Raw genomic sequence first — 24,554 nt, 5'->3', positions numbered from 1 at the left:
GGACAATTTTACCCATTCCCTTTTTTGGGGGGAGGGGCAGGAAGAGATTAATGGGATGATCTGATAACTCTAAAGGAGATTTTCTTTATGTCCCAAGAGCCAAGAAGTTTTAATAGCAGAATACTCCTTTCAATATCCTTCACCCAGCACTTCCTCTTCCATAACAGGCTCTTATCAACCATCATTTCCGCCCCCCACACCTCCCAGTCTCATGCTGTACTACTTGTTATGTCTAGAACTGGCCAACAGTTGTACATAAACTGCAGTCAAACAGGGCTTCCTCATTGTTCATACCACTTCATCACCACTGTCTGAGCCACTTGACTCCAGTTAACCCAAAACTTGCAATAGGTCTGGCTTCATTGTATTAGAGACATCAATTTCTCTTCCTTAGAGTATGTCACCTGCAGGTGTTCTTCACCCTTACTGTGCCCTGTGTCCCAATGACACCGCCAGCCGCACATATTACATATTAGAGCAAAGCTGAGAGGATCTTGCACCCTAGCACTAAAGCCAGCACGATGGGTATACAGTGTGTAAGAGTTCTGATGTCAGCATGAGACACTGCAATGAGGCCGCTACGCCACTCCACAGACACAGTGCTAATCTTTGTCATGGCGTGAACTAACAGCTTGCTATGCTCCTCTTAGTGGTTCGGCTACAGCTGATACACGCAGGGCTCAGGGTACCGGAATACCAGTTAAACATCTAATTCACTCTAGCCCAGTGGTTCTCAAACTTTTATACTGGTGACCCCTTTTACATAGCAAGCCTCTGGGTGTGACTCCCCCCCCATAAATTAAAAACCCTTTATTATACATTTAACACCATTATAAATGCTGGAGGCAAAGCTGGGGCTGGGGTGGTGGCTGACAGCTCACAACCCCCAACTAATAACCTCGCGACCCCCAGTTTGAGAACTCTACATGTGGAGTATCGCCTTGTCAGTTATGCATCTGCTTCTCCTTAACACTCATAACGTCTCAACGCCATTTGACCCCCTACTATGCCCTGATACCCAGAATATACCAAAGCCGAGTGAATGTCTGGTTCCTGGCCCAGTACCAAATGGACCCAAATACTAGCACTGTGCCACTAGCACTCACAGATAACCACTTAAACACAACCACATCAGAGCTTCCGCCTACCTAGCTGATGCATCTGAGCTCTACTGGCAGCCTGTGATTTGGTTTGCAAGTTCCTTGGGGCAGAAGCCATCGCTTTTAATCTGTGCAGTGTCAAGGGCCATCTTGGTGCTTCGTAAATAAATATCAGTCTAGTTAAATGGAAAACTTCTACGCAGCCTTAACCATGGAGCTGGCAGCACGCCCCCAGGGCACCCCTGCAGGGCACCAATGCCAGCCAGGTGTGTCTGTAAATGGGGCTCCACAATGCCACCCTGCTAGCACCCAGCATTGTCACCCTGCTCTCCCCAGCGCCCTCACCCTGCTGGCACCCGCCCCCTGCCCCGCTCTCCCCAGCGCCCTCACCCCGCTGGCACCCAGCACCCGCCCCGCTCTCCCCAGCGCCCACCCTGCTCTCCCCAGCGCCCTCACCCTGCTGGCACCCGCCCCCTGCCCCGCTCTCCCCAGCGCCCTCACCCCGCTGGCACCCAGCACCCGCCCTGCTCTCCCCAGCGCCCTCACCCTGCTGGCACCCGCCCCCTGCCCCGCTCTCCCCAGCGCCCTCACCCCGCTGGCACCCAGCACCCGCCCTGCTCTCCCCAGCGCCCTCACCCTGCTGGCACCCGCCCCCTGCCCCGCTCTCCCCAGCGCCCTCACGCCGCTGGCACCCAGCGCCCGCCCCGGTCTCCCCAGCACCCTCACCCTGCTGGCACCCGCCCCCTGCCCCGCTCTCCCCAGCGCCCTCACCCTGCTGGCACCCGCCCCCTGCCCCGCTCTCCCCAGCACCCTCACCCCGCTGGCACCCAGCACCCGCCCCGGTCTCCCCAGCACCCTCACCCCGCTGGCACCCAGCACCCGCCCCGGTCTCCCCAGCGCCCACCCTGCTCTCCCCAGCGCCCTCACCCTGCTGGCACCCGCCCCCTGCCCCGCTCTCCCCAGCGCCCTCACGCCGCTGGCACCCAGCGCCCGCCCCGGTCTCCCCAGCACCCTCACCCTGCTGGCACCCGCCCCCTGCCCCGCTCTCCCCAGCGCCCTCACCCTGCTGGCACCCGCCCCCTGCCCCGCTCTCCCCAGCACCCTCACCCCGCTGGCACCCAGCACCCGCCCCGGTCTCCCCAGCACCCTCACCCCGCTGGCACCCAGCGCCCGCCCCGGTCTCCCCAGCACCCTCACCCTGCTGGCACCCGCCCCCTGCCCCGCTCTCCCCAGCGCCCTCACCCTGCTGGCACCCAGCGCCCGCCCCGCTCTCCCCAGCGCCCTCACCCCGCTGGCACCCGGCACCCGCCCCAGCCCGCGGGGTCCCACAGCCGAGAACAGCGGCCCAGCCTGGCCCCGGCCCCCCGGTCACCAGGCCCGGAGCCAGGCGGGCCCCCTCGGAGCCCGTCGCCTCCCCGCCCTCGGGCGGGCCCCGCGCTCCCCCCTCACCCGGCCGGCAGCGCAGCAGCCCCCAGCCCGCGCGCCGCAGGCTCCCCACAGCCGCCGCCACCGCCGCCATCTTGGAAGCGGGCAAGGCCGGGCCGGGCGGAGCCGTCAGCGCGGCGCCCCGTGGGGGCGGCGGGCGCGGGCCGATGACGGGGCCGAGAGGGCCGGGCCGGGCCGGGCGGCGCAGGCGGGCAGGGCGGCCGCGGCGGAGAGGTGAGCGGGGCGGCGGGGAGCCGGGGCAGCCCCTGTGGGTCTCCCCCTTCGCTCGGAGATAGCTTGGGGGGGCCCCCGTGACTCCTTTGGGGGCCCCTCTGTCCCCTCTTCCAAGTGACTCCTTGGGGGGCCCCCTTACCCCTCTCTGTTTCCCTCCCCCCCAGTGACTCCTTTGGGAGCCCCTCCCCCTATTCCCCCTCTGTCCCCCTCCCTCCAGTGACTCCTTGGGGGCCCCCCTCTGTCCCCTCCCCCTATTCCCCCTCTGTCCCCTCCCTCCAGTGACTCCTTGGGGGCCCCCCTCTGTCCCCTCCCCCCTATTCCCCCTCTGTCCCCCTCCCTCCAGTGACTCCTTGGGGGCCCCCCTCTGTCCCCTCCCCCTATTCCCCCTCTGTCCCCTCCCTCCAGTGACTCCTTGGGGGCCCCCCTCTGTCCCCTCCCCCTATTCCCCCTCTGTCCCCTCCCTCCAGTGACTCCTTTGGGGGCCCCCCTCTGTCCCCTCTTCCAAGTGACTCCTTGGGGGGCCCCCTTACCCCTCTCTGTTTCCCTCCCCCCCAGTGACTCCTTTGGGAGCCCCTCCCCCTATTCCCCCTCTGTCCCCCTCCCTCCAGTGACTCCTTGGGGGCCCCCCTCTGTCCCCCTCCCTCCAGTGACTCCTTGGGGGCCCCCCTCTGTCCCCCTCCCTCCAGTGACTCCTTGGGGGCCCCCCTCTGTCCCCTCCCCCTATTCCCCCTCTGTCCCCCTCCCTCCAGTGACTCCTTGGGGGCCCCCCTCTGTCCCCTCCCCCTATTCCCCCTCTGTCCCCCTCCTTCCAGTGACTCCTTTGGGGGCCCCTCTGTCCCCTCTTCCAAGTGACTCCTTGGGGGGCCCCCTTACCCCTCTCTGTTTCCCTCCCCCCCAGTGACTCCTTTGGGAGCCCCTCCCCCTATTCCCCCTCTGTCCCCCTCCCTCCAGTGACTCCTTGGGGGCCCCCCTCTGTCCCCTCCCCCTATTCCCCCTCTGTCCCCTCCCTCCAGTGACTCCTTGGGGGCCCCCCTCTGTCCCCTCCCTCCAGTGACTCCTTGGGGGCCCCCCTCTGTCCCCTCCCTCCAGTGACTCCTTGGGGGCCCCCTCTGTCCCCCTCCCTCCAGTGACTGCTTTGGGGCCCCCCTCTTCCAAGTGACTGCTTGGGGGGCCCCCTTACCCTCTCTGTTTCCCTCCCCCCCAGTGACTCCTTTGGGGGCCCCCCTCTGTCCCCTCTTCCAAGTGACTCCTTGGGGGGCCCCCTTACCCCTCTCTGTTTCCCTCCCCCCCAGTGACTCCTTTGGGAGCCCCTCCCCCTATTCCCCCTCTGTCCCCCTCCCTCCAGTGACTCCTTGGGGGCCCCCCTCTGTCCCCTCCCCCTATTCCCCCTCTGTCCCCTCCCTCCAGTGACTCCTTGGGGGCCCCCCTCTGTCCCCTCCCCCTATTCCCCCTCTGTCCCCCTCCCTCCAGTGACTCCTTGGGGGCCCCCCTCTGTCCCCTCCCCCTATTCCCCCTCTGTCCCCTCCCTCCAGTGACTCCTTGGGGGCCCCCCTCTGTCCCCTCCCTCCAGTGACTCCTTGGGGGCCCCCTCTGTCCCCCTCCCTCCAGTGACTCCTTGGGGGCCCCCCTCTGTCCCCTCCCCCTATTCCCCCTCTGTCCCCTCCCTCCAGTGACTCCTTTGGGGGCCCCCCTCTGTCCCCTCTTCCAAGTGACTCCTTGGGGGCCCCCTTACCCCTCTCTGTTTCCCTCCCCCCCCAGTGACTCCTTTGGGAGCCCCTCCCCCTATTCCCCCTCTGTCCCCCTCCCTCCAGTGACTCCTTGGGGGCCCCCCTCTGTCCCCCTCCCTCCAGTGACTCCTTGGGGGCCCCCCTCTGTCCCCTCCCCCTATTCCCCCTCTGTCCCCCTCCCTCCAGTGACTCCTTGGGGGCCCCCCTCTGTCCCCTCCCCCTATTCCCCCTCTGTCCCCCTCCTTCCAGTGACTCCTTTGGGGGCCCCTCTGTCCCCTCTTCCAAGTGACTCCTTGGGGGGCCCCCTTACCCCTCTCTGTTTCCCTCCCCCCCAGTGACTCCTTTGGGAGCCCCTCCCCCTATTCCCCCTCTGTCCCCCTCCCTCCAGTGACTCCTTGGGGGCCCCCCTCTGTCCCCTCCCCCTATTCCCCCTCTGTCCCCTCCCTCCAGTGACTCCTTGGGGGCCCCCCTCTGTCCCCTCCCTCCAGTGACTCCTTGGGGGCCCCCTCTGTCCCCCTCCCTCCAGTGACTGCTTTGGGGCCCCCCTCTTCCAAGTGACTGCTTGGGGGGCCCCCTTACCCCTCTCTGTTTCCCTCCCCCCCAGTGACTCCTTTGGGGGCCCCCCTCTGTCCCCTCTTCCAAGTGACTCCTTGGGGGGCCCCCTTACCCCTCTCTGTTTCCCTCCCCCCCAGTGACTCCTTTGGGAGCCCCTCCCCCTATTCCCCCTCTGTCCCCCTCCCTCCAGTGACTCCTTGGGGGCCCCCCTCTGTCCCCTCCCCCTATTCCCCCTCTGTCCCCTCCCTCCAGTGACTCCTTGGGGGCCCCCCTCTGTCCCCTCCCTCCAGTGACTCCTTGGGGGCCCCCTCTGTCCCCCTCCCTCCAGTGACTGCTTTGGGGCCCCCCTCTTCCAAGTGACTGCTTGGGGGGCCCCCTTACCCCTCTCTGTTTCCCTCCCCCCCAGTGACTCCTTTGGGAGCCCCTCCCCCTGTCCTTTCCCCTCCAGTGACTCCTTGGGGGCCCCCCTCTGTCCCCTCCCCCTATTCCCCCTCTGTCCCCCTCCTTCCAGTGACTCCTTGGGGGCCCCCTCTGTCCCCTCCCTCCAGTGACTCCTTGGGGGCCCCCTCTGTCCCCTCCCCCTATTCCTCCTCTGTTCCCCTCCCTCCAGTGACTCCTTGGGGGCCCCCTCTGTCCCCCTCCCTCCAGTGACTGCTTTGGGGCCCCCCTCTTCCAAGTGACTGCTTGGGGGGCCCCCTTACCCCTCTCTGTTTCCCTCCCCCCCAGTGACTCCTTTGGGAGCCCCTCCCCCTGTCCTTTCCCCTCCAGTGACTCCTTTGGGGACTCTCTCCCCTCCCCCTATTCCCTCTCACTGTTCTCCTCCCCCCAGTGACTCCTTTGGGGGTCCCTCAATCTCTCTGTTCCTCCCCCCGTGACTCCTTTGGGGGGCCTCTTCCCTCCCCCATTCCCTCTCTCTTTTCTCCTCCCCCCCAGTGACTCCTTTGGGGGTCCCCCAATCTCTCTCTCTGTTCCTCCCCCCCAGTGACTCCTTTGGGGGGGCCTCTCCCCTCCCCCATTCCCTCTCTCTTTTCTCCTCCCCCCCCAGTGACTCCTTTGGGGGTCCCCCAATCTCTCTCTGTTCCTCCCCCCCCAGTGACTCCTTTGGGGGCCCCTCCTCTCCCCCATTCCTCCTCTCTGTCCCCTCCCAACAGTGACTCCTTTGGACACCTTCTCCCTGTTCCCTCTCTCTGCCCCCTGCCCCCAATGATGCCTTTGGGGCCCTCCCCCCATGAGCCCTGCAGGGCTGCGAATACCTTCATTCAGGGGCGATGGATGGCTATGGCACCCTGCCCCCACCAGAGTCAGGGGGAGTGAGATTCCTTGTCCCTCTTCTCTTGCATGAGGGCACCTTCTCACCTGGGCATTGCCTGGCATGAGGGCTTTGCCCCTCCCCTCAGCTAGCAGCCTGGCGTAAGTCATTGCCTGGTGCTAGGCTGATCATCCTTAGTCATATATTGCTTGCTGGCACAGGGGCCTTCAGTGTGATCTTGGCCTCTCCAGCTTACTTATCTTTGGGGAGAGACCCTTTTTATTCGCATTTCTCCTCCATTGTTCTGCCACCGGCATTACACTGGTATTAGTTTGATGCTGCTTCCCATCTGTTTCTTCTCCTGGTGTGTGTCTGTAAGATATCAGCATACCACACTTGCTCTCACTGCACAGTTTTTTTTCCACCAAATGCATCCGATGAAGTGAGCTGTAGCTCACGAAAGCTTATGCTCTAATAAATTTGTTAGTCTCTAAGGTGCCACAAGTACTCCTTTTCTTTTTGCGAATACAGACTAACACGGCTGCTACTCTGAAAGCTCTCACTGCAGCGTCTCTACCTTAATATGCTCCTACTCAATGCACCCTTCTTTACACCCGTTGTATAACATCATGATTAACAGCTGCCATGCCCTGGTTATGTGGGCAGAGGCTGGATGACTGCCTAGGACAACAAATGCTAAAAACTAAGGCTGTCAAGCAATTTAAAAAATTGTGATTAATCATGCGATTAAAAAATTAATTGTGATAATCACACTGTTAAACAATAATAGAATACCATTTATTTAAATTTTTTAGATGTTTTCTACATTTTCAAATATACTGATTTCAATTACAACACAGAATACAAAATGTACAGTGCTCACTTTATATTTTTTTATTTAAAATATTTGCATTTAAAAAACAAGAGAAATAGTATTTTTCAATTCCCCCATTACAAATAGGGTGCAATCTCTTTATCATGAAAGTTGAACTTACAAATGTAGAATTATGTAGAAAAAATAACTGCATTCAAAAATAAAACAACATAAAGCTTTAGAGCAGGGGTCGGCAACCTTTCAGAAGTGGTGTGCCGAGTCTTCATTTATTCACTTTAATTTAAGGTTTTGCGTGCCAGTAATACAAGTTAACGTTTTTTAGAAGGTCTCTCTCTATAAGTCTATATATTATATAACTAAACTATTGTCGTATGTAAAGTAAACAAGGTTTTCAAAATGTTTAAGAAGCTTCATTTAAAATTAAATTAAAATGCTGATCTTACGCCACTGGCCCGCTCAGCCCATTGCCAGCCTGAGGTTCGTTCACCTAAGCCAGCAGCAGGCTGAGCGGGGCCTGCGGCCGGCACCCCAGCTGGCAAGGGATCAGCGGCCGGGACCCCAGACTGGCAGTGGGCTGAGCGGGGCCGGTGGCCGGGACCTCAGACTGGCAGTGGTGGGCTGAGTGGCTCAGCCTGCTGCCACTCAGCCCGCTGCCAGCCTGGGGTTCAGTCCGCCGGCTCCTGCCAACTAGGGTCCCAGCTGCCAGCCCTGCTCAGCCCACTGCCGGTCTGGGATCCCGGCCCTGCCCACATAGAATGGGTACCTACCTTCTCCCTGGTTCTAGTCCATTCTCTTCCTTTCGCTCTCTGCACTGAGCTGAGGGTGGGAGTGCACTGAGCACAGGGCTGGGGGTGAAGGAGCAGGCTGGGGGTTGGGGTGCAGGTCTGTCCAGTTCTAGAATGAGGGAGGGGGGTCACAGGGCAAGAGGTTTGGGTGTGGAGTGCTTACCTGGGCAGGTGGGAATGTGGGAGGGTACAGGAGCTCCTGTTTGGTGCTAAGGGTGGGGGTGGGAATGTGGGGGGTGCAAGAGTCAGGACATGGAGTGTGAAGGGGCTGGGTATGTGTGGAGGTGCAGGATTCGGGTTGGGGTCATGGGGTAGTGCAGGGGTCAGGGCAGGAGGCTGTTGTGTGGGGAGTTGCAGGGGTCAGGGCAGAGGGCTGGGTGTGTGTGAGAGGGGAGTGCAGGGGTCAGGGCAGAGGGCTGTGTGTGTGTGAGGGGGGTGCAGGGCTCAGGGCAGAGGGCTGGGGTCATGGGGGTGCTCCCAGCCCTCTGCTCAGAGCGGCTCATGGCAGGGGCTTGAGGGGATATGCCCTGATTCCACCCCCCTTTCCCAAGGCCCCGTCCCCACCTCTTCTCCGCCTCCTCCCTGGAGCAGCGCGCAAGCTGGGGCTCCACTTCTCCCCCTCCTGCGCAAGGGCCATTAGCTGATCGCAAGGGCCATTAGCTGATCGGCAGCAGGGAGAGGAGGAGGGGCAGGAACGCAGCACACTGGGGGAAGAGGCGGGGGAGGGGGAGCTTGCCTGCCCTGCAATAGCTGGCAGGACCAAGCTTCTTCCTCCTGCCTGGGGGCGCGGAGAAGAGTGGACTGGGGGGGGGGGGTATTTTTAATGGCACACTGCTGCCTGCGGGGTCCCGGCCTGGGTTCGGCAGTGGGCTGAGCGGGGGCCGGCGGCTGGGACCCGGCAGGCAGCAGTGTGCTGTTAAAAATCGGCTCGCGTGCTGTCTTTGACATGCGTGCCATAGGTTGCCAACCCCTGCTTTAGAGCCTACCTGTTCACTCAGTCCTACTTCAGCCAATCACTCAGACAAAAAAGTTTAGTTACAATTTGCAGGAGATAATGCTGCCTGCTTCTTGTTTACAATGTCACCTGATAGTGAGAAAAGACGTTTGCATGGCACTCTTGGTAGCCAGCATCGCAAGATATTTACATGCTAGATGTGATAAAAATTCATATGTCCCTTCAGGCTTCAATCACCATTCCAGAGGACATGTGTGCTTGCTGATGATGGTTTCTGCTCGATAACGATCAAAAGCCGAACGGACCGATACATGTTCATTTTCATCATCTGAGTCAGATGCCACTAGCAGAAGGTTGATTTTCTTATTTGGTGGTTCGGGTTCTGTAGTTTCTGCATCTGAATGTTGTTCTTTTAAGACTTCTGAAAGCATGCTCCACACCTTGTCCCACAGATTTTGGACAACACTTCAGATTCTTAAACCTTGAGTCGAGTGTTGTAGCTATTTTTAGAAATCTCACATTGGTACCTTCTTTGCGTTTTGTCAAATCTGCTGTGAAAGTGTTCTTAAAACGAACATGTGCTGGGTCATCATCCGAGACTGCTATAACATGAAATATATGGCAGAATTTGGGTAAAACAGAACAGGAGACCTACAATTCTCCCCCAAGGAGTTCAATCACAAATTTAATTAATGCATTTTTTTTTTAATGAGCATCATCAACATGGGAGCATGTCCTCTGGAATGGTGGCCAAAGCATAAAGGGGCATTCAAATGTTTAGCATATCTGAAGTGTAAATACTTTGCAGTTCCGGCTACAAAAGTGCCATGCGAATGCCTGTTCTCACTTTCAGGTGACCTTGTAAATAATCGGGCAGTATTATCTCCCGTAAATGTAAACAAACTTGTTTGTCTTATCAATTGGCTGAACAAGAAGTAGTACTGAGTGGACTTGTAGGCTCTGAAGTTTTATATTGTTTTGTTTTTGAGTGGTTATGTAACAAAAAAAAATCTTCATTTGTAAGTTACGCTGTCATGATAGAGATTGCACCACAGTACTTGTATGAGGTCAATTGAAAAATACTGTTTCTTTTATCATTTTTACAGTGCAAATATTTGTGATAAAAATAATGTAAAGTGGGAACTGTACACTTTGTATTCTGTGTTGTAATAGAAATCAATATATTTGAAAATGTAGAAAAACATCCTTAAAATATTTAATAAATTTCAATTGGTATTATATTGTTTAACAGTACGATTAATTGTGATAAAAAATTAATCATTAACTCAATTAATTTTTTGAGTTAATTGCATGAGTTAACTGCAATTAATCGACAGCCCTTCTGAAAACCTTATTGCACTTGGCATTGGAGATCTGATTCTTGGGTACTTTTTGACTTGCTACTTCTACTGCCGTTGACTGTCTGAATTGCTCTGAAGCACCTAAGAAATCATGTTCCTTTGATTTGCCAGCATGCTTTTCCCATCTTTCCCCTCCACGCCCAGATATCTGGAAGCCTTATTAAAGACCTCCTCCCACTTTGTCTGTATTTGTAGAAAGAAGTGTGGCTTGGGCAACTAAATTGCTGGTGGGGGCTATTTTATTGTTGTGGAAAGGAGTTTTTCTGTGTTTTGTTTGAACGTTTCCAAGTGCCAGATCTATTACCAACTTGAAACAATTTTGTGTGGTGAACTGTGGGCATGTCCCACTTTCTCAGGTGCTGTAATCTTTATTAATCATCTCTCTTTCCCTGAGCGTAATGTTGCCTCCTTAGTTTGAAAGAGAAGCACAGTAGCGAGAGGTGTTTTCGTCTCTTGCTAATTGCTGACATAACCAGCGTTCATGTAATAAAACTTTGTTTAGTATTGTGTAATGTGAATAGTAAAAAAAAAAAAAAAAAAGCTTCAAAGAAAGTTGTGCTGCTCCCAGTGGATTTCTCTCAGCAGTCCTTCTGACATGTAGTCAGACAGTAAGTATTAGGTTGGTAAGAAAAGGTAGCTTAAGATCAAAGGTTTTGTGCATCTGTCTGAAATAGAGGTAAAAACTGAACAGAGACTCGGTGAATAAAGAAGCTTTTTGGGAAGAGCGGTGTCCCAAGACCTGTTTCTGGCATGGAATTTCTGTGGCTAATGCCACAAAATACAGAGTCTCTCTGTAGTGTAAAAAGAAAAGGAGTACTTGTGGCACCTTAGAGACTAACAAATTTATTAGAGCATAAGCTTTCGTGAGCAAGTGAGCTGTAGCTCACGAAAGCTTATGCTCAAATAAATTTTAGTCTCTAAGATGCCACAAGTACTCCTTTTCTTTTTGCGAATACAGACTAACACGGCTGCTACTCTGAAACCTCTCTGTAGTGTCTGTCCTGTTGATGTATAGGAGTCACATATGCACATGTTATGTGCTCTCTCAGAGAAGGAATAAAGCCAGTAACTTCTCCACTGACCAGATCTTCCCTTTGCTCTGAGTGAACTGGAAAATTTCCAGCATCCCTTGAGAAAATGGTTTTATTCCCAATTACATTAATACCTACTTTTGCATCCCAGCTGTGAAACTGCTCCATGTGGCTGTTTCCTAATCCCTGTAAGCACTTACCTCCAAGAGGTTTAATCCTCCCTTTCCTGTGTTCTTGTTAACAAGATCTGCATGAGGGAATGTACTTAAAATGCTCACCAACAGCAGTAATAGCTAGGAGCACTGCAGTGATGCTTAGTTCTAGGCCACTGGGAGCTCCATGGTTTGATACTCCACATTATTGTGCTCTAGGAAATTTAATTAAGAATTCTGTAGTGTGTGTGTAAGTGTTTGTGAAAAATGGAACTTCGTTTAGGTTGTGACTGATGCAAAATGATAGTATTTAAAGTGAAATCCTCTATCTGCAGCATGGGCAAAAGCAGTCCAGAACACTCTGCTTTGCTCTGCTAATATGCTTCTTCCTAGTTTAGAGAGCCCCCCAGAAGGGATGAGAACACAGTCTAGTGTCCATCCATTCCTTGGCCTCTCTTCTGAGGTTGCTTAAAATAGTGACGATTGTGGCAGTGGTTTTGTGTTGCATATACATGTCTTCTAGGAATTGAACTGAGACTACTAATTGATTTCACAAAGGTTACCAAAGAGACACTACTTAGCAGTGACTTTGCTCACTACTTGCCTGAGCTGGATTTCATCCACAGAGAATATGGCTGCGTCTACACTACCAACTAGCGGTGTGATCCCATGCTCACGTAAGCATACTTGTGTTAGCTCTTATCTGACCTAGCATGCTAAAAATAGTAGGGGTAACTGTGGTAGCAGCAATGGCATGTGCTAGCTGCCCTGAGTATAAACCTGCCCAAACCCCATGGATGGTACAGACTCTGGGTGGCTAGCACGAGCTGCTACTGCCTGTGTTATCGCAGCTGCACTACTGTGTTTAGCACGCTACTTGAGATGAGAGCTAGCACAAGTCTGGGATTCACACCCCATCTCTTACAGATATAGCCAAAGGCTAATTATACTGTACTACAGTGCCTGTGTCAGCATAGCCCCCTAGTATAGACGCAGTGTACACCGACAGAGTTTTTGTGCTGGTATGGGAACACCATCTCTGCGAACAACAAGGCATCTACTCTGGGGATTCACACCTCTGACTGCCAATTATGCCAGTATAATTGTTTTTAAATGTAGACCATGTCTTTAGAATAAGAAATCTTTCACCTCAATTATAAGTCCCATGCTTCTGTAAGTCTTGAAATAATGAATTCGGATATAATTTTTCAATAACCTCCCTAAGTGATTTTAATATGCTTCAGTAATAGAGACTTTTTCAAAGTTGGATGGATTGGAACCCATATATGAAAATATTAACGAAAAGTGGACCTTTAATTTTCACCTGATTTTAGTTGCATCTAAATGTTTCAACTTATTTTTCCAGGAAAAAAAGAAAGGGCAGGCCTCCAATTTGAACACATACAAGTGACTCAAGCCTATGAGATGAAAGTTAAAGTGCATTACTCGCATACGTGCTCAGGTTCAGTTGAATGAGGACAACAATTCAATGAATTTTGGGAAGGTGGAGAAATTATTCTCCTCCAGAAGTTTTATTTAGAAATCTAGGGAAACTGCTTTGAACTCTTTTCCGTAAAGAAGGGAGGTTCGTAAATGTGTTGCATTTTTCAATATGTGTAACTCAGCTGCCTTGACTCAGGGAAGGTGAGCAGTGCATTTGTGTGTCCAGCTTTCACTGAGTGCTGAAGAATTCCTCAGTTGTTGGAGATTTGTAGCTTTGCTGCTCTTTAAATTCGGAATTCTTTTCTTGCCCATTTTTGGGAGGGAACAATATTGAGTTCAGAGACCAGTTGATTAAAATGTATGCGAGACTGAGATAAGACCCAAGAAGTAGGGTAGAGTGCTTTCCACCCTGAATTGTAGTCCTGTGGCCTCCTATCTTAGATGCCTGGTGTAGTGCAACAGAAACCTTATTATAACTGCAAAGAACCTTCCATTTTTGTTGTAAAGCCAAATGACCAGCCATCTTTTTTACTTTTACTGGTTTTGACATAGTTAAATGTTTGGTTGTGACATCCTCCAGGGTACAAGCTGGACTGTGGAATCTGTGCCCCCTTAACTCTCTAGCTCAGGATACCTCTCACACTGCTCTGCTAGTGAAAAGTAGCCCTCCAGGCATTGCTCACGCACAGCCATTAGCGTGTGAAGACACACCCAGCAAAGTTACATGAGTGGATGGGAGAGCATTCATAAACTGTATACAGGGAGACACCTGCAAATCCCCCCAGCCTTGCACCCCAGAAATGTGCATCTTACACAGCTCAAGACCCCTTGGACAGTGCAAGCTCATAAGTCCATCATTTTATCAAAGAAATGTATATGCACCAACCCTTGTTAACCTCTCGAAGCTCAATGGTTTAGATGATAAAATATTAAAACAAGTTTATTAACTATAGAAGGATAGATTTTAAGTGATTATAAGTGATAGAGTGGTAAAAAGTCAGAAGTGGTTACAAAAAGAAATAAAATGATAAAATTGCAATCTAATTCTTAAACTTTACCAAGCTAAATAAAATTTGAAGCAAGGAATTTTCTTACCCCACCAAATGCTGCAGGTAGTTCATAGTTCACAGTTCTTAGTTTGCAGGCTGGATCCCCCTACAGCCTGGGACCACTCGTCTAGTTCAGTGATGCTTCTTGGTCGAGCTCTGTATGGATACAAAATTTGTGTCTGCATCCAATCCACAAAAATGGTCCACAGATATCTGCAGATTTGCAGGTCTCTACTTCTTTGTCTTTCAAACAGTCTTGCTCTGTGAGTAGAGATGGGAGCGTGGAGAGGTAATGAGGAAGCCATTGTCTTATTTTACACCCTCCTCCTCTCTTTCAGGTTGACCCCCAGCTGGGGTGCAGGTGACCAACAGTCTATTGTGTACTTGAGATTTGAATTGTCCCTCTATGCAATGTATATTTCTTGTTTCCCTTCCTCCTGCTGGACAATGTCTCTCTCACACCTGGCTGGGTGTTGGACACTCCTTTGTGTCTGAAGGGCTCGTCTGTGGGCATTCTCCAGAGTTATAACATACTTCAGTAACATCATACAGTAAAACTTATAACTAGGGTTGTTGATTAATTGCAGTTAACTCACGCGATTAACTCAAAAAAATTAATTGCAATTAAAAAAAAGAATTTGCGATTAATCATCCTGTTATACAATAGAATACCAATTGAAATTTATTAAATATTTTGGATATTTTTCTACATTTTCAAATATATTGATTTCTATTACAACACAGAATACTAAGTGTACAGTGCTCACTTTATATTATTATTCCTTATTACAAATATTTGCACTGTAAAAATGATAAACAAAAGAAACAGTATTTTTCAATTCACCTCATACAAGTACTGTCGTGTAATTTCTTTATCCTGAAAGTGTAACTTACAAATGTAGATTTTTTTTTTTTTTGTTACGTAACTGTACTCAAAAGCAAAACAATGTAAAACTTTAGAGCCTACACATCTACTCAGTCCCACTTCTTGTTCAGGCAATTGCTAAGACAAAACAAGTTTGTTTACATTTATGGAAGATACTGCTGTCTGCTTCTTAATTATTATGTCACCTGAAAGTGAGAACAGGCATTCTCATGGCACTTTTGTAGCTGGCACTACAAGGTATTTACCTGCCAGATATGCTAAACCTTCGTATGCCCATGCTTCGGCCACCATTCCAGAGGATATGCTTCTATGCTGATGATGCTAGTTTTTAAAAAAAAAAAAAAAATCATTAATTATATTTGTGACTAAATTCCTTGGGGGAGAATTGTGGGTCTCCTGTTCTGTTTTACCCACATTCTTCCATGTATTTCATGTTCTAGCAGTCTCGGATGATGACTCAGCACATGTTGTTCATTTTAAGAAAACTTTCACAGCAGATTTGACAAAACGCAAAGAAGGTACCAATGTGAGATTTCTAAAAATAGCTACAGCACTCGACTCAAGGTTTAAGACTCTGAAGTGTTGTGCAAAATCTGAGAGGGACAAGGTGTGGAGCATGCTTTCAGAAGTCTTAAAAGAACAACACTCAGATGCGGAAACTACAGAACCCGAACCACCAAAAAAGAAAATCAGCTTTCTGCTGGTGGCATCTGACTCAGATGATGAAACTGAACATGTGTCGTTCTGCTCTGCTTTGGATATTTATCAAGCAGAACCCGTCATTGGCATGGATGCATGTCCTCTGGAATGGTGGTTGAAGCCTGAAGGGACATATGAATCTTTACCACATCTGGCACATAAATATCTTGCAACGCCGGATACAACAGTGCCATGCAAATGCCTGTTCTCGCTTTCAGGTGACATTGTAAACAAGAAGCGGGCAGCATTAACTCCTACAAATGTAACCAAACTTGTTTGTCTGAGCAATTGGTTGAAGTAGGACTGGTGGACTTGTAGGCGCTAAAGTTTCACATTGTTTGTTTTATATTTGAATGCAGGGTTTTTTTGTACATAATTCTACATTTGTAAGCTCAACTTTCATGATAAAGAGATTGCAGTACAGTACTTGTATTAGGTGAATTGAAAAATACTATTCTGTTTTTTACAGTGCAAATATTTGTAATCAAAAATATATATAGTGAGCACTGTACACTTTGTATTCTGTGTAGTAATTGAAATCAATATATTTGAAAATGTAGAAAACATCTACAAATATTTATATAAATAGTATTCTATTATTGTTTAACAATGCGATTAATTGCGATTAATTTTTTAACCGCTTGTCAGCCCTACTAATAACTTTACACATAGTGTCGCTACACATATTTCCACAGGATAGTGATGCTCAGTAGATTATGAATTTTCAAATGGTACCTCACAAGGCAAACTTTGTACAACATATGACCGTATAAAAGTGATGACTATGGGTTTACAGGATGTTAAATGGGGTACAGTGTGTCACAGTGGTACAATAGGCAAGGCTAATGTAACACTAATTTTAAAATTGGAGGTATTTAAGGAATGAGAAGAAAATATGGTGAGTTAAGCAATCTCTGAGTGTAGTAAACCGGTTCCTAATTAGTAATAGTTCCACCTGATGAAAACAACTAGAGAAGTGGTTGTCAAGTTGTTACACTTTGTGGGCCACAGGACAGGATTTCTCAAACTTTCATTATTGCTGCCCTCACCATACTTTAGTTTCCCCAAATGTAAGCATTTCTTCACAAAAAAAATGTCAGGAGGAGAGCAAAGGGCCTTAATTTGGATAATTGGGGATGCTGAAACTAAGGTGCATGTTCTCCTCATGTACAAGGGGGAATATATTAACTACTTCTTTTCTGGGTCACTGTCACAAGCATAAGTGGCTGCTGAGCACTTAATATTGCCTGTTCATTTTTATCTTGGGATTACATAAAACATCTTCCCCACTTCCCTTTAACTTGGTTTGCACTGCCCCTGGCAGATCCTCCTGGAGGACGCAAGCATCACAACTTGAGAGAAACTGAATTATGCTCTTAGACAGAGAGATGGTATTTCTTCATGCTATGTTAACTTGCAGATATGGGAACTCTGTTTTCAGTGCCCAAGGAATTATCCTAATTTTTAAGAAGGCAATCCTCTGGATTAAGTGAAAATCCACTTTCTTCATGGTAGCCTTGACACTGATTTCTTCCATTCTCAGTCTGGCACTTTCAGGTCCAGCGATATGGCAGCATATGGAATCTCAGCTGGCCAGCGTGTGGCAGTGATCTGGGATAGCTCCTCTCCTGTTGAAGGACTGAAGAATCTGGTGGCTAAGATTCAGGCATTGGTGGGACCCGAGAGCCGCGTATCCGTGGAAAATATTGACCAACTGTCCCATTGTAAGAATGGGGATATCATTTTTACCACACATTTTGGTGTAAGGGCAGTGTCATGCACTGTGGGTATGTTAATGGATGTAAGCTAGCATTTTCCTTGATTTGTAACCTAGGGCATCTTTAAATATAAAGGTAGAAATCCTTTTGTGACTTCTACTGTTAATAGTATATAAGAAAGCTATACACCCTAGTCATGTTTGTTTCATCACTGACGATTGTTAATGGATAAGGTTAAGATTTTGCCATAGATATTTTTAGTAAAAGTCAGGAGCAGGTCATGGGCAATAAAGAAAAATTCACTAAGGCCTATGACCTGTCCCTGACTTTTACTAAAAATATCCATGATAAAATATGAAGGGACTAGGCAGCTGCGGGCTGGCTGGGAGCTCCAGGGCCTCCACCACCCGTGGCGGAGGGGAGCTATAGGGTCCCCCTACTCCCTCCCCAGCATCAGGGAGCTGTGGGGTCCCCCTGCCCTGCCATGGGGGCTGGGAAGCTGCAGGGATCCCCCTGAACCCCCTCCCCCTTGCAGCAGCTGGGAGCTGTAGGGGTTCTCCGGCCCACAGCAGCTGGGAGCATACCTCACAGCTCCCTACCACTGTGGGAGGCAGCAGGACCCTGCAGCTCCCAGCCACCAGGCCTGAAGTCACGGAAGTCTTTGGAAGTCTCGGATTCTGTGACTTCCATGACCTCCATGACAAAATCATAGCCTTATTAATGGACGCCATGTGGTATGATTGTCACGTGCATGTGTACGAAGGAGATCAGAGAGGGTATAGCTGGTAAGATACACTTGTCTGTTTTTTCTCTTCATCTTTCCTTTTTTTCAGCGGCTCATGCGGAGTCCAGCTTCGATGTGGTTCTGTCAGGCATGGTACCAGGCAGTATGACACTGCACAGTGCAGAGGTGCTGGCAGAAATAGCTCGGATACTCAAGCCAGGGGGTCGTGTCCTTCTGAAAGAACCAGTGGCTGTGCAAATAGGTAAGAGTGAGTCTGCTATGTTCTTGCCCCTGGATCTGAGGCAACCAAACATACTTTCATGGAGGATTAGGCCAAAGCTGAAGGGCCAAGAACTGTGAATGTTAGTCAACATAAAGAGTAGTTCTGCTCCTGTGATTCATTAACGTAAGCAGCAAGATGTGATCTTGTGTCTGAGCTTATCACTGTCATGGTAGAATCTCTGCTGATGACCACCTTGTATCAAAAATGTAAGAGCAGAGAAAGACTTACTCTTGTAAGCATACTGCTATGATTAGTGGATGCACAGAGCTGATGCTAGAGTTTGTAGTGACTTAAGTCAGGTTTTGGGCCTCTATGAAAGTAAAATTAGGTTATGAGCTGTTAGTGGCTAGGACCATCTTTTACTCTGTAGCACAACAGGGCGTGGATCTTGATTGGGGCCTTTAGGTACTTGCATAATCTAAAAAAGATAAAGTGAAGTTTAGGAGCGAGACGGTGCATCTTGTACTATGACAATTTACAAAAAATGTGAATAGAGTCTTACTAGTAGGTAATGTCAACTACCCAGTTGGAAAACAGATGCACCAAAGCTGTTAATTAAATCATTCGATGTAAGACCTGATGCCTTCTGGGATGAGCTCTTTAATGTATATTTCTGAACTTCATGCTTTTTAGGACTTTATATTTTTGAGGACTTCCATGAGCCTGTCGAAGTGGGAGCTCCCATTTTTCTCTTTAGTAGGTGGGGATGATTTTTTTTTCTTGGATGCTGGAGAAGCCTTTGTGATCTTAATGTATTTATCAAGAGCATAATTTTGAACTAATTAATAGTCTCAGAGTTGAAGAGCCTGAATGGATGAACGGCTGATTTCCCAGATGTGCCCGGAGTGATTAGGAAAGAAACATGTAAACAAAGGGATTAACTGGAATGCTGCCTTCTAAAGCACTGTCAGTCCTTTCACATTAGAAGCAACACATCTAGTTCTTAATAATGAGCTTTGTTTTGCCTTTCCTGTCATGTTTCCCAGGTGACAACAGCAGAATCAAGACAGCAGCCAGGCTCCCCACGGCTCTGACGCTTTCCGGACTGGTGGAAGTCAAGGAGGTATGTGTATATGCACTAACCACCTCCCAAGAGCACCCATTTCAGGACTGTATAATGTAGAGTAGAGACTTCCAAAAGGGATGCTAGTTATTCACTGTATTGCCATGTTAGTGTGCCTTTAAATATGCAGCAGGACAACCAGCAATGAAAACTGTGCTTTTAGTACTGCATGAATAAGAGTTTTCTTTGCAATTTAAAAAAAAAAAAAAAATCTGTGCATCTTCAAATGAATAGTGGCAGTAAGCTGTGTAATATCACCAGCTGTGCAACAGCCAGAACTGTGAGCCACTTTGTGAAAGCTGGGAGGAGGAGCCAGTTTGAAGTATAATGCAACATCATGGGATAGAGGCGAAACCCTTCTCTGTATGGTATGATGTTACCACATAGGGCATTGGAATATGGCAGTTCTGTTCAAGAATTAACACTCATTGTGTCTTGCATTCCAGCTGCAGAAGGAGCCTTTGACCCCTGAGGAGACCCAGTCAGTCCAAGAGCATCTGAGTTACCAAGGCAATGACCTTTTGTCTGTTCAAATGGAAGGCAAGAAACCCAACTTTGAAGTGGGATCCTCAAGTCAGCTCAAACTTTCCTTTGCTAAGAAATCTGCTTCATCAGGTAAGAGCGAAGAGAAGACTGGTATATGTGCTGGTAGCGTATGAACTCCTTACGTTGTACAATGGAGAGCATAATAATTTTGAATGCTTAATGAAAACATGGTTCTCTATAATCTTGGTTAACAACCATTTTGTATCTGTTGGAAGCTTCCATTTCTGTTTCAAAGGTTAACTGCAAAGCAAAGGAGGAGGGAAACCTGTGCCCTTTCCTGTTGCTTTGTAATGCATACAGAGAGCTGCATAAAGGATTTTCTATGGGTTTTGTTTTATTTTTAACCTTATTAGAAACACCATTACTACCCAGTACCTTCCTTCCTTCCTTCCTTTGTGCAAATGGGCCTATGCAATATCTTTGAAGGATATGAATGGCAATTAGATTACTGGAGCTGTCTCGGCTCCCAGCATCAATGCCTGCTCTAATGTCAGCTAACTATTTCGCTGCATTTCAAACAAAACAAGAAATAAAAGGGGTGATCATATTATGAAGAGATGCAGCTACTATAAATGACATCTCATTTTAGTGTCAAAAATGGGTGGACCGGGGAGGATATTGTCACTTCTTTTTTTCATAACTGACCTTTGATGAAGGATGAGGAGAAGTGGACAGAGGATTCCTTGCACAAATCAGGTTTGAAGATGGATTTGAGCGAGAGAGCCGGTGGTTGGCTTCTGAGAACAGTGAGAGTGTTCCACAGGTAGTGTGTGGTATGATAAAAGGCACTACTGCACAGGAAGTGAGTTTTTCAAGAGTGATATTGGAACCATTTCCTTGCTGGGAATAGGTCTGATTCATGCTATGTGTGATCATTGTCTATGTCTCTTTTGTTTTGGCTCCAGGAAAGCCTGCTGTGGACCCCATTGCTGCAAAGCTGTGGACTCTCTCTGCTAATGATATGGATGATGAGGGAATGGTAAGTTCTGTTTTAGTTTTCCACACAAAACTTAGAAGTTTCATGAACTTTAACCCACAGTACTCAGGGCTTTACAGAGGAGAGGGTGGAGTGAGAGCCATATGGAAAAATTCCTCTAATATTACATGGTGAGAGGTTTATTGCATGGAGCATAATTCTGACACTTAGGTACAAGCTATGCCAGGTATTGTCATTTCTTTGAATCTAACATTGGCAGTGTCCCTGTTGAGCCAATTTCCTTCTTTTGTTGTTTCTTCCTCCATGTTGTCTCTGTCAGGATCTCCTGGACTCAGATGAGTTGCTAGATTCTGAGGATCTGAAGAAGCCAGATCCATCTTCCCTCAAAGCTCCATCCTGTAAGGAATTGGGTAAAAAGAAAGCCTGCAAGAACTGGTGAGTACAAGACTTGATGTGTTGGTGAATGTGCTGATGTCAAATCAGATTTAACCATTGCCCTTTGAAAAACAGCAGGGTATGGTGCTGTTTTTCCAAAGAATTATTCATTGGTATCTTTACTTTTTTTTAACCCTTAGTGTATTTAGGTATTTAGTTTAAGAAACACATTCAGAAATCTGTTAGCCACGTGAATTTCCTTTTGTAGAATTTTTCAAAAATTAGATTCTAGTGCATAAATCTCTTTAAATTTTGTCAAGGGCTTCTGTGTATTAAAATTGCAATAGTATAACTAGTTTTTTTTAAAATAAGCTAACCTGATTTTTAAAGAAGATTTAAACTGTTTTTAAGTGAATCTATATTAAGGGTGTATGCTGCTGTAACTAGAGTGTTTTAAAATCCGTTTACTTATATCCCAGGCATAAATGTTCCCCGATGAGATGAATAGTTCTCCCCCAACACACGGACTTACTTGGGGGCAACCACAGGATTCATGCAGGCTCTTTTTAAAACCACGACTCTTCCTCAGTTTTCTTCCAGAGAAATATTGCATGTAGATTTTAAAATAAGAGCTTGGTATTTGATAGTATTTCCGCATGTGCTAGGTGGAGAGAGGGAAGTTCAAGCAACTGGGACACTCGACATGGTCCTGTGGGCCAGTGGTTCTCAGCCAGCAGCCCACGGGCTACTTTCAGCTGAATCGGCACACAGCTACAGCCCATGTGACATTCTCAGGGCCATACAGGTAGTATGTGGGCCACATTCTCACAATAAATATAACACACACAGAGCTGCATATGTGGCCCACAATGGTGAATAAGTTGAGAACCATGGCTATGGGCTATGACATTAGAGAGGATAATAAAGGGGGTGTGTGTGGATGTGCAAGTGACTGCGCATGTTCTAAAGCCCGTTCTGTGGAATCGTATGTTGGGGCTGTAATCTCATGGGTGGAGGACCGAGGAAGAAAAGTTAGAGGGTGGAGTGGGTAGAGTCAGTGGCTAACCCCATTGCAAACAGGTTTAGGATGAGTCCTATTTCTTCTGCAGCACGTGTGGCCTCGCGGAGGACCTGGAGCAGGAGAAGAGAGAGAGCCTGCAGCCCAAATCTGCTTGTGGAAATGTAAATATCCTTCCCAGCTATCCTGTGGTATAGACAGACAGGGAAAGAGTGTATTCTTATCTGAGAACTAGTTTAAAAAAACAGTACTTTCTATTGAGATACTGATTGCTCCCTATGGGTTGACTTTACTCACCAGTATTTGTGGTCTAGAAGCAATCATTCTGTCTCTGCAGGGCTATCAGTTTTTGTAATATTTGGCTTTGATGGGTCTGTAGTAACTTTGGTTGTATTTGCAGCCACTTCTTGCTCTGCGCATATTCATGCCTTGTTAAGATATGGATATCTCTCTAGGAAGAGCTAGACTGACGTCTCCCCATTCCATATAGTTATGATTCTCATTCATGACCTACCTGAGCTGAATTTGAATCCATTGAGCTGCTCAATATTTACTAAGATATCTCCTCTCCCTGAAGCTACCTGTGTTCAAAGTGAAACAGGATTTTCTGAATGGTTTGGAGAAACTGAGTGCCCCAAGAGTTGGATTTTACAGCAGCTAGGCTTTAGCCCTAATCTGAAGAGACTGCCTTCTTGTGTAGTCAGGAAAAACTCATTCTTTGTTTGTTCAATCCCGGGCTACTTCAGATTGTAGGCCTGACCTAACCAGATTTGTGCTGATTGCTAGAGGCTGAAAGCAGATTCTTTTGGTGCTGGTTTATTCTCTGGTGGGCAGATTGTACCTCTGTGTAGGGCAAAATACTTCCCATTAGGAAGAGAACTTAAACCAGGAAACCCTGCCCTTTGTCTTTGTCTGCCTTGGTAACAAGCTGATTTTTTTTGTCTCCTCTCTGTCTTGTCAGTGTTACCTGGGGGATGCATTCCGCTGTGCCAGCTGCCCCTACATGGGGATGCCAGCCTTCAAACCCGGAGAGAAGATACTCCTTGCTGAGAACAATCTTCATGATGCCTAAGAGGGGGATGTTACAGAGACACCATTGGTGCACAGCAGTTCCATAGCACACTGGCTTCAGAGCTTACATCAGCCCCTCCCATCTCCTTAAATTTCCCTCTCCAGGAAATGCTTCTTTATGGGGGTGGGTTGGGACGTTGAGGGCACGTGGAGCTGATGTGAACTAAAAATGTGATCTCAATATACTTAATTAACTTTTGGGTAACTGATAATTTGCAGTGATGTCTGGTCTCCTATCATGTACATAATACAGACTTGTTAATGGAATGTTAGGTTTTTCAGATTTATTGGCTGAAGAATGAGAGGCGCTGGCCGTCAGAGTATGTGCTATTAGCAGAAGGGGTATGTACAATGGGAATCAGATGCCAGGCTGATCTTGTCTGAGTGTACCTGGAACCCCAGCCAATGCCTCTGAGCTCAGTTCAGACCACTCTTTGCCATATTTATTCCTGGGGAGTTAGCTTAGTTTTTGCTCAAGTCTCTTGAGATGACACATCTCCTGCTCTCTTTGGGGGCTTAGTTTATTAAAATATGGAGCTGGTTTGTCATTCCATGTGATGTACAAAAAGGAATTCGTAGGAACTGTTAGCAAAGAGAATCCTGTGAAAGTCCCTTGCAGAGTTTAGCAAACATGATGGTAGCAAACAGTTCCAAGTATCCTGGGAAGCTGCTAGTGATAAACTTTCTCTCCTTTCTCTGCCCTCTCTCCTTCCATGAAAAGGTAAAAGCTTCGTTCAAGCAGTTTGAGAATAGTCCAGCCTGTTAGGTAGAAAGTGGATTATATATGGAGTGTCTGCCTTGCTGCCCCTTCTTCCATCCAATAAGCACTGGGAACATAAAGGTTAACGCTAGTAAATATCTTATACTAATTAGAGAGAAGATCGTTACCTACAAAGATCTATAGCAATAACTACTGAATTATCCTAATGTCGGGGCGCTCTGTGCCACCACCTCCTTCCCATCCCTGAGAGAAGTTGACCTTTGACAGTGCTTTAGTATTTATTTACCTACCCGGTGTTACAGTGTGAAAGATTTTCAGGGCTGTAGCTAACCTCCCCTCCCTGCAGCTTCAGGACAAGGGAGCCATTCCTGAGAAGTTCCCTGTTGTTCACCGGGTTTATTTTCCTTCGTTTCCCACCTCACACCCTCATATCAACTCTTTTGTGTATAAATATATCATCCTATTTAGAGCCACTTCAGTACAGGATCCAACTTCATCTTCTTGTCATTACCCTGCACTGACTTGAAATAAACTCATGTAGTAGGTTAGGATTAAGGGCTGTTCTGTTTTTAAAGGCTGTGACCACAAATAAAGCATTTGTTAAAAATTGGT

At 48.5% G+C, this 24,554-nt stretch overlaps 2 protein-coding genes across 6 annotated transcripts in view; one reads left to right on the top strand and one right to left on the bottom strand.

The window, feature by feature from the left end:
• COQ9 (coenzyme Q9) overlaps positions 1-6,475 on the bottom strand; it is a 17,657-nt gene extending 11,182 nt beyond the window's left edge. For 2 of the 4 annotated variants that reach the window (XM_038368203.2, XM_043494941.1), the window contains exons 1-2: positions 2,550-2,714; positions 1,149-1,256 (exon numbers count right to left, since the gene is read on the bottom strand). In XM_038368203.2, the coding sequence (XP_038224131.1) occupies positions 1,149-1,256; positions 2,550-2,619 (178 nt within the window). In that variant the 5' untranslated portion in view covers positions 2,620-2,714. Of the gene's footprint in view, positions 1-1,148; positions 1,257-2,549; positions 2,715-6,294 lie in introns of those variants that run through there. The other 2 variants (XM_043494940.1, XM_038368204.2) reach the window with 2 other exon arrangements.
• Positions 2,704-24,554, top strand: CIAPIN1 (cytokine induced apoptosis inhibitor 1). 2 transcript variants are annotated; one of them, XM_043494942.1, is made up of 9 exons: positions 2,704-2,759; positions 17,044-17,210; positions 18,038-18,190; positions 19,198-19,274; positions 19,721-19,889; positions 20,726-20,799; positions 21,077-21,192; positions 22,242-22,314; positions 23,112-24,554. In XM_043494942.1, the coding sequence occupies exons 2-9, from the start codon at positions 17,054-17,056 to the stop codon at positions 23,220-23,222; spliced, it is 930 nt and encodes a 309-aa protein (XP_043350877.1). In that variant the 5' UTR covers positions 2,704-2,759; positions 17,044-17,053; the 3' UTR covers positions 23,223-24,554. The 2 variants fall into 2 exon arrangements, with proteins under 2 accessions (XP_043350877.1, XP_038224136.1); XM_038368208.2 differs by having other exon boundaries at positions 2,709-2,759; positions 17,030-17,210.

Source organism: Dermochelys coriacea, chromosome 12 (genome assembly GCF_009764565.3).
Source record: "Dermochelys coriacea isolate rDerCor1 chromosome 12, rDerCor1.pri.v4, whole genome shotgun sequence".
Classification (NCBI taxonomy): domain Eukaryota; kingdom Metazoa; phylum Chordata; order Testudines; family Dermochelyidae; genus Dermochelys; species Dermochelys coriacea.
This window is presented reverse-complemented; position numbering and strand designations above follow the sequence as displayed.

What these genes read in the sequence shown, in the direction of transcription:
- CIAPIN1 (XM_043494942.1), top strand. Translation starts at nt 17,054, where the DNA reads ATGGCAGCATATGGAATCTCAGCTGGCCAGCGTGTGGCAGTGATCTGG. An exon ending in ACCAGTGGCTGTGCAAATAG is followed by an intron (nt 18,191 to 19,197) that starts GTAAGAGTGAGT and finishes CATGTTTCCCAG; the next exon opens with GTGACAACAGCAGAATCAAG. An exon ending in ATATGGATGATGAGGGAATG is followed by an intron (nt 20,800 to 21,076) that starts GTAAGTTCTGTT and finishes TGTCTCTGTCAG; the next exon opens with GATCTCCTGGACTCAGATGA.